This window comes from Oncorhynchus tshawytscha, unplaced genomic scaffold, assembly GCF_018296145.1.
Source record: "Oncorhynchus tshawytscha isolate Ot180627B unplaced genomic scaffold, Otsh_v2.0 Un_contig_4972_pilon_pilon, whole genome shotgun sequence".
Taxonomy (NCBI): Eukaryota; Metazoa; Chordata; class Actinopteri; order Salmoniformes; family Salmonidae; genus Oncorhynchus; species Oncorhynchus tshawytscha.
This window is the reverse complement of record NW_024609780.1, coordinates 85037-95000: the sequence shown is the minus strand read 5'-3', so window position 1 is coordinate 95000 and position 9964 is coordinate 85037. Positions and strand designations below refer to the sequence as shown.

Genomic DNA, 9964 nt, shown 5'->3' with positions numbered 1-9964 from the left:
ACCACCTGTCTAACCCTAAACCACCTGTTTAACCCTAAAGCACCTGTCTAACCCCAAACCACCTGTCTAACCCTAAACCACCTGTCTAACCCCAAACCACCTGTCTAACCCTAAACCACCTGTCTAACCCTAAACCACCTGTCTAACCCCAAACCACCTGTCTAACCCTAAACCACCTGTTTAACCCTAAACCACCTGTCTAACCCCAAACCACCTGTCTAACCCTAAACCACCTGTCTAACCCCAAACCACCTGTCTAACCCTAAACCACCTGTCTAACCCTAAACCACCTGTCTAACCCTAAACCACCTGTCTAACCCTAAACCACCTGTCTAACCCTAAACCACCTGTCTAACTACAAACCACCTGTCTAACCCTAAACCACCTGTCTAACCCTAAACCACCTGTCTAACCCTAAACCACCTGTTTAACCCTAAACCACCTGTCTAACCCTAAACCACCTGTCTAACCCCAAACCACCTGTCTAACCCCAAACCACCTGTCTAACCCCAAACCACCTGTCTAACCCTAAACCACCTGTCTAACCCTAAACCACCTGTCTAACCCCAAACCACCTGTCTAACCCCAAACCACCTGTCTAACCCTAAACCACCTGTCTAACCCTAAACCACCTGTCTAACCCTAAACCAACTGTCTAACCCTAAACCACCTGTCTAACCCTGAACCACCTGTCTAACCCCAAACCACCTGTCTAACCCTAAACCACCTGTCTAACCCCAAACCACCTGTCTAACCCTAAACCACCTGTCTAACCCTAAACCACCTGTCTAACCCTAAACCACCTGTCTAACCCTAAACCACCTGTTTAACCCTAAACCACCTGTCTAACCCCAAACCACCTGTCTAACCCTAAACCACCTGTCTAACCCCAAACCACCTGTCTAACCCTAAACCACCTGTCTAACCCTAAACCACCTGTCTAACCCCAAACCACCTGTCTAACCCTAAACCATCTGTCTAACCCTAAATCACCTGTCTAACCCTAAACCACCTGTCTAACCCTAAACCACCTGTCTAACTACAAACCACCTGTCTAACCCTAAACCACCTGTCTAACCCTAAACCACCTGTCTAACCCTAAACCACCTGTTTAACCCTAAACCACCTGTCTAACCCTAAACCACCTGTCTAACCCCAAACCACCTGTCTAACCCCAAACCACCTGTCTAACCCCAAACCACCTGTCTAACCCTAAACCACCTGTCTAACCCTAAACCACCTGTCTAACCCCAAACCACCTGTCTAACCCCAAACCACCTGTCTAACCCTAAACCACCTGTCTAACCCTAAACCACCTGTCTAACCCTAAACCAACTGTCTAACCCTAAACCACCTGTCTAACCCTGAACCACCTGTCTAACCCTAAACCACCTGTCTAACCCTGAACCACCTGTCTAACCCTAAACCACCTGTCTAACCCTAAACCACCTGTCTAACCCCAAACCACCTGTCTAACTCTAAACCACCTGTCTAACCCTAAACCACCTGTCTAACCCTAAACCACCTGTCTAACCCTAAACCACCTGTCTAACCCCAAACCACCTGTCTAACCCCAAACCACCTGTCTAACCCTAAACCACCTGTCTTTCCCTAAACCACCTGTCTAACCCCAAACCACCTGTCTAACCCCAAACAATCTGTCTAACCCTAAGCCACCTGTCTAACCTTAAACCACCTGTCTAACCCTAGACCACCTGTCTAACTTTAAACCATCTGTCTAACCCTAAACCATCTGTCTAACCATAAACCACCTGTCTAACCCTAAACCACCTGTCTAAACCCAAACCACCTGTCTAACCCTAAACCACCTGTCTAACCCTAGACCACCTGTCTAACCCCAAACCACCTGTCTAACCCCAAATGACCTGTCTAACCCCAAACCATCTGTCTAATCCTAAACCACCTGTCTAACCCTAAACCACCTGTCTAACCCTAAACCACCTGTCTAACCCCAAACCACCTGTCTAACCCCAAACCACCTGTCTAAGTCTAAACCACCTGTCTAACCCTAAACCACCTGTCTAAGTCTAAACCACCTGTCTAACCCTAAACCACCTGTCTAACCCTAAACCACCTGTCTAACCCTAAACCACCTGTCTAACCCTAAACCATCTGTCTAACCCTAAACCACCGGTCTAACCCTAAACCACCTGTCTAACCCCAAACCACCTGTCTAACCCCAAACCATCTGTCAAATCCTAAACCACCTGTCTAACCCTAAACCACCTGTCTAACCCTAAACCACCTGTCTAACCCCAAACCACCTGTCTAACCCCAAACCACCTGTCTAACTCTAAACCATCTGTCTAACCCTAAACCACCTGTCTAACCCTAAACCACCTGTCTAACCCTAAACCAACTGTCTAACCCTAGACCACCTGTCTAACTTTAAACCATCTGTCTAACCCTAAACCATCTGTCTAACCATAAACCACCTGTCTAACCCTAAACCACCTGTCTAAACCCAAACCACCTGTCTAACCCTAAACCACCTGTCTAACCCTAGACCACCTGTCTAACCCTAAACCACCTGTCTAACCCCAAACCACCTGTCTAACCCCAAACCACCTGTCTAACCCTAAACCACCTGTCTAACTCTAAACCATCTGTCTAACCCTAAACCACCTGTCTAACCCTAAACCACCTGTCTAACCCTAAACCACCTGTCTAACCCTAAACCATCTGTCTAACCCTAAACCACCGGTCTAACCCTAAACCACCTGTCTAACCCCAAACCACCTGTCTAACCCCAAACCATCTGTCAAATCCTAAACCACCTGTCTAACCCTAAACCACCTGTCTAACCTAAACCACCTGTCTAACCCCAAACCACCTGTCTAACCCCAAACCACCTGTCTAACTCTAAACCATCTGTCTAACCCTAAACCACCTGTCTAACCCTAAACCACCTGTCTAACCCTAAACCAACTGTCTAACCCTAAACCACCTGTCTAACCCTAAACCACCTGTCTAACCCTAAACCACCTGTCTAACTCTAAACCACCTGTCTAACCCTAAATCATCTGTCTAACCCCAAACCACCTGTCTAACCCCAAACCACCTGTCTAACTCTAAACCATCTGTCTAACCCTAAACCATCTGTCTAACCCTAAACCACCTTTCTAACCCTAAACCACCTGTCTAAACCCAAACCACCTGTCTAACCCTACACCACCTGTCTAACCCTAGACCACCTGTCTAACCCTACACCACCTGTCTAACTATAAACCACCTGTCTATCTCTAAACCACCTGTCTAACCCTAAACCACCTGTCTAACTCTAAACCACCTGTCTAACCCTAAATCATCTGTCTAACCCTAAACCACCTGTCTAACCCTAAACCACCTGTCTAACCCTAAATCACCTGTCTAACCCTAAACCACCTGTCTAACCCTACACCACCTGTCTAACTATAAACCACCTGTCTAACCCTACACCACCTGTCTAACCCTAAACCACCTGTCTAACCCTACACCACCTGTCTAACTATAAACCACCTGTCTATCTCTAAACCACCTGTCTAACCCTAAACCACCTGTCTAACTCTAAACCACCTGTCTAACCCTAAATCATCTGTCTAACCCTAAACCACCTGTCTAACCCTAAACCACCTGTCTAACCCTAAATCACCTGTCTAACCCTAAACCACCTGTCTAACCCTACACCACCTGTCTAACTCTAAACCACCTGTCTAACTCTAAACCACTTGTCTAACCCTAAATCATCTGTCTAACCCTAAACCACCTGTCTAACCCTAAACCACCTGTCTAACCCTAAATCACATGTCTAACCCTAAACCACCTGTCTAACTCTAAACCACCTGTCTAACCCTAAACCATCTGCCTAACCCTAAATTACCTGTCTAACCCTAAACCATCTGTCTAACCCTAAACCACCTGTCTAACCCTAAATCACCTGTCTAACCCTAAATCACCTGTCTAACCCTAAACCACCTGTCTAACCCTAAACCACCTGTCTAACCCTAAACCATCTGTCTAACCCTAAACCACCGGTCTAACCCTAAACCACCTGTCTAACCCCAAACCATCTGTCTAACCCTAAACCATCTGTCAAATCCTAAACCACCTGTCTAACCCTAAACCACCTGTCTAACCCTAAACCACCTGTCTAACCCCAAACCACCTGTCTAACCCCAAACCACCTGTCTAACCCTAAACCACCTGTCTAACCCTAAACCACCTGTCTAACCCTAAACCACCTGTCTAACCCTAAACCACCTGTCTAACCCTAAACCACCTGTCTAACTCTAAACCACCTGTCTAACCCTAAATCATCTGTCTAACCCTAAACCACCTGTCTAACCCTAAACCACCTGTCTAACCCTAAATCACCTGTCTAACCCTAAATCATCTGTCTTAACCCTAAACCACCTGTCTAACCCCAAACCACCTGTCTAACCCCAAACCACCTGTCTAACTCTAAACCATCTGTCTAACCCTAAACCATCTGTCTAACCCTAAACCACCTTTCTAACCCTAAACCACCTGTCTAACCCCAAACCACCTGTCTAACCCTACACCACCTGTCTAACTATAAACCACCTGTCTAACTCTAAACCACCTGTCTAACCCTAAACCACCTGTCTAACTCTAAACCACCTGTCTAACCCTAAATCATCTGTCTAACCCTAAACCACCTGTCTAACCCTAAACCACCTGTCTAACCCTAAACCAACTGTCTAACCCTAAACCACCTGTCTAACCCTAAACCACCTGTCTAACCCTAAACCACCTGTCTAACCCTACACCACCTGTCTAACTATAAACCACCTGTCTAACCCTAAATCATCTGTCTAACCCTAAACCACCTGTCTAACCCTAAACCACCTGTCTAACCCTAAATCACCTGTCTAACCCTAAACCACCTGTCTAACCCTACACCACCTGTCTAACTCTAAACCACCTGTCTAACTCTAAACCACTTGTCTAACCCTAAATCACAAGTCTAACCCTAAACCACCTGTCTAACTCTAAACCACCTGTCTAACCCTAAACCATCTGCCTAACCCTAAATTACCTGTCTAACCCTAAACCATCTGTCTAACCCTAAACCACCTGTCTAACCCTAAATCACCTGTCTAACCCTAAATCACCTGTCTAACCCTAAACCACCTGTCTAACCCTAAACCACCTGTCTAACCCAAAATCATCTGTCTAACCCTAAACCACCTGTCTAACTCTAAACCACCTGTCTAACCCTAAACCATCTGTCTAACCCTAAATTACCTGTCTAACCCTAAACCACCTGTCTAACCCTAAACCACCTGTCTAACCCTGAACCACCTGTCTAACCCTAAACCACCTGTCTAACCCCAAACCACCTGTTTAACCCTAAATCACCTGTCTAACCTGTCTGGATAGGTATAACAGTGTAGTAGTGGATCTGAAGGGTCTGGATAGGTATAACAGTGTAGTAGTGGATCTGAAGGGTCTGGATAGGTATAAACAGTGTAGTGGTAGATCTGAAAGGTCTGGATAGGTATAAACAGTAGTGGTAGATCTGAAAGGTCTGGATAGGTATAACAGTGTAGTAGTGGATCTGAAGGGTCTGGATAGGTATAAACAGTAGTGGTAGATCTGAAAGGTCTGGATAGGTATAAACAGTGTAGTGGTAGATATGAAGGGTCTGGATAGGTATAAACAGTGTAGTGGTAGATCTGAAGGGTCTGGATAGGTATAAACAGTGTAGTGGTAGATCTGAAGGGTCTGGATAGGTATAAACAGTGTAGTGGTAGATCTGAAGGGTCTGGATAAACAGGGTAGTGGTAGATCTGAAGGGTCTGGATAAACAGGGTAGTGGTAGATATGAAGGGTCTGGATAGGTATAAACAGTGTAGTGGGAAAGTGTGGGAAAGAGGTAGAAAGGGTTGGAGGGTAAGGGGAAGAGGTAGGAAGGGTTGGGGGTAAGGGGAAGAGGTAGGAAGGGTTGGGGGTAAGGGGAAGAGGTAGGAAGGGTTGGAGAGAGAGGAGAAGAGGTAGGAAGGGTTGGAGGGTAAGGGGAAGAGGTAGGAAGGGTTGGAGGGTAAGGGGAAGAGGTAGGAAGGGTTGGAGGGTAAGGGGAAGAGGTAGGAAGGGTTGGAGGGTAAGGGGAAGAGGTAGGAAGGGTTGGAGGTTAAGGGGAAGAGGTAGGAAGGGTTGGAGGGGAAGGGAAAGAGGGGAAGGGTTGGAGGGTAAGGGGAAGAGGTAGGAAGGGTTGGAGGGTAAGGGGAAGAGGTAGGAAGGGTTGGAGGGTAAGGGAAAGAGGGGAAGGGTTGGAGGGTAAGGGGAAGAGGTAGGAAGGGTTGGAGGGTAAGGGGAAGAGGTAGGAAGGGTTGGAGGGTAAGGGAAGAGGTAGGAAGGGTTGTAGGGTAAGGGGAAGAGGTAGGAAGGGTTGGAGGGTAAGGGGAAGAGGTAGGAAGGGTTGGAGAGAGAGGGGAAGAGGTAGGAAGGGTTGGAGGGTAAGGGGAAGAGGTAGGAAGGGTTGGAGGGTAAGGGAAAGAGGGGAAGGGTTGGAGGGTAAGGGGAAGAGGTAGGAAGGGTTGGAGGGTAAGGGGAAGAGGTAGGAAGGGTTGGAGGGTAAGGGGAAGAGGTAGGAAGGGTTGTAGGGTAAGGGAAGAGGTAGGAAGGGTTGGAGGGTAAGGGAAGAGGTAGGAAGGGTTGGAGAGAGAGGGGAAGAGGTAGGAAGGGTTGGAGGGTAAGGGGAAGAGGTAGGAAGGGTTGGAGGGTAAGGGAAAGAGGGGAAGGGTTGGAGGGTAAGGGGAAGAGGTAGGAAGGGTTGGAGCGTAAGGGAAAGAGGGGAAGGGTTGGAGAGAGAGAGTGGAAGAGGTAGGAAGTGAATAAGGACTGTCTGATACAGCAGTTGGATAAGGATGGACTCACAGTACAATGGTGGAAACAATGATTGTTGATGATTGCAAAGATTCATCAAAATCAATGACATTTTTCCACTATCCATGGTTCTGAATTCTCTGCTATTTCCACACGTAACTAACCAAAATGTAATTCCTCCATCTGTCAGCTGACAATGATTTAGTTGTTGTTGTCCTCCCAGTTAGAACACTGGAGCTTCCAGCTGTGTGGTGAAGGCCTGACCCCTGGGAGGATGGAGCCTCTGTCTGTAGCCTCCCCTGTGGGATCTCATTCCTCCATCATCCTCCCCTTCAGGAACCCTACTGAACACCCAGCCCTGCTGCACCTCAGACTCACAGGTCAAACACACACACTGGACACACACTGGACACACACTGGACATACACACTGGACACACTGGACACACACTGGACACACACACTGGACACAGACTGGACACAGACTGGACACACTGGACACACACTGGACACACACTGGACACACTGGACACACACTGGACACACACACTGGACACACTGGACACACACTGGACACACACACTGGACACAGACTGGACACAGACTGAACACACTGGACACAGACTGGACACACTGGACACACTGGACACACACTGGACACAGACTGGACACACTGGACACACACTGGACACACTGGACACAGACTGGACACACACTGGACACACACACACTGGACACACACTGGACACACACTGGACATACACACTGGACACACACTGGACACACACTGGACACACACACTGGACACACACTGGACACACACTGGACATACACACTGGACACACACTGGACACAGACTGAACACACTGGACACAGACTGGACACACTGGACACACTGGACACACACTGGACACACACTGGACACACTGGACACAGACTGGACACACACTGGACACACACACTGGACACACACTGGACACACACTGGACATACACACTGGACACACACTGGACACACACTGGACACACACTGGACACAGACTGGACACACACACTGGACACACACTGGACACACACTGGACATACACACTGGACACATACCGGACACACACTGGACACACACACTGGACACACACTGGACACACACTGGACATACACACTGGACACACACACTGGACACACACTGGACACACACTGGACATACACACTGGACACACACTGGACACACACTGGACACACACACTGAACACACACTGGACACACACTGGACACACACACTGGACATACACACTGGACACACACACTGGACACACACTGGAAACACACTGGGCACACACTGGACACACGATGGACATACACACTGGACACACATACTGGACACACACACTGGACACACACACTGGACACACACACTGGACACACACTGGACATACACACTGGACACACACACTGGACACACACTGGACACACACTGGACATACACACTGGACACACACTGGACATACACACTGGACACACACACTGGACACACACACTGGACACACACTGGACACACACACACTGGACACACACTGGACACACACTGGACACACACTGAACACACACTGGACACACACACTGGACACACACTGGACACACACACTGGACACACACACTGGACACACACTGGACACACACACTGGACACACACTGGACACACACACTGGACACACACACTGGACACACACTGGACACACACTGGACACACACACTGGACACACACACTGGACACACACTGGACACACACACTGGACACACACTGGACACACACTGGACACACACACTGGACACACACTGGACACATACTGGACACACACTGGATACACACTGGATACATACTGGACACACACTGGACACACACACTGGACACACACTGGACACACACACACATATACAGTATGCATGTACAGACATAGTCCTACCCCAGACACACAGGGAAACAGTCCTAGTAGAGACATGATGGTAGTAATGGTTCATTCTCCTATCAGACGAAGAGCCCGGTCAGAAGAGATCAAGCCAGTCCTTCATCTGTGACAGGAAAGTGTTCTGCATCCCCTCAAACAGACACAAGGTCAGTTCTTACACATCTCTCTGTCAAGCCTTACTTGAAAGGCATAGTTCCTCTGTTCTCCACGGTGTTAGCCTGAGTTTCAGCCAACATGTTAGATACACTAGTAAAGCTTGTCCCTCCTGTCCACCATGTTGGCTCCAGGTGTGCGTGTGTCTGCGGGGGCCAGTGTGGACATTCCTGTGGTGTTTGCCCCTGACTCCATGCAACTGCACCAGGCCTGGCTCCTGGTTCAGCTAGAGCCCCTCTTCAACCTCCCCGCCTGGACTCACCACTCACCACGGCCCAGAGGGACAAGTCAGTACAGTGTGTGTGTGTGTGTGTGTGTGTGTGTGTGTGTGTGTGTGTGTGTGTGTGTAACAGGTGTTTCTCTGTGTACAGGTGTGTGGAGGTAGAGAAGGACCGGGTGCGTTTGGTCTCCTGGGTCTACCCCATCCATGGCATCCCAGAGGCCCCTCCTGAACCCTCTTATCCAGCGGTGATAGAATGTGAGGCTCGCGGTCGAGTGGAGGAGAGAGTGGAGGTGCTGTTGACGGGATGTGTTCCTGGCTCCTCCGTCAGCAACACAGACACAACCTTCATCAGGGCCCCCTCCTCCGTCAGCAACACAGACACAACTCTCATCAGGGCCCCCTCCTCCATCAGCAACACAGACACAACTCTCATCAGGGCCCCCTCCTCCGTCAGCAACACAGACACAACTCTCATCAGGGCCCCTCCTCCGTCAGCAACACATACACAACTCTCATCAGGGCCCCTCCTCCGTCAGCAACACAGACACACCTCTCATCAGGGCCCCTCCTCCATCAGCAACACAGACACAACTCTCATCAGGGCCCCTCCTCCGTCAGCAACACAGACACAACTCTCATCAGCGCCCCTCCTCAGGTGAGATCACATCAACTTCACTGGAAATTAGGTTTGAAGTGAGTGTGTGTTGCACGTCATTGTGTGTGTTGTCGTGTGTGGGCCTGTACCCTGAGAGTGTGTGTTGTCGTGTGTGGGCCTGT

The 9964-nt window shown here is 49.0% G+C and overlaps 1 protein-coding gene across 1 annotated transcript in view; it reads left to right on the top strand.

Annotated features, from left to right (window-relative positions):
• Positions 1 to 9194, top strand: part of LOC121845851 (cilia- and flagella-associated protein 47-like) — a 20995-nt gene extending 11801 nt beyond the window's left edge. Inside the window, exons 8-10 of the mRNA XM_042317985.1 lie at positions 7073 to 7229; positions 8875 to 8957; positions 9099 to 9194. Of these exons, the coding sequence (XP_042173919.1) occupies positions 7073 to 7229; positions 8875 to 8957; positions 9099 to 9194 (336 nt within the window). The remainder of the gene's footprint in view (positions 1 to 7072; positions 7230 to 8874; positions 8958 to 9098) is intronic.
• The last annotated feature ends 770 nt before the right edge of the window (positions 9195 to 9964 follow it).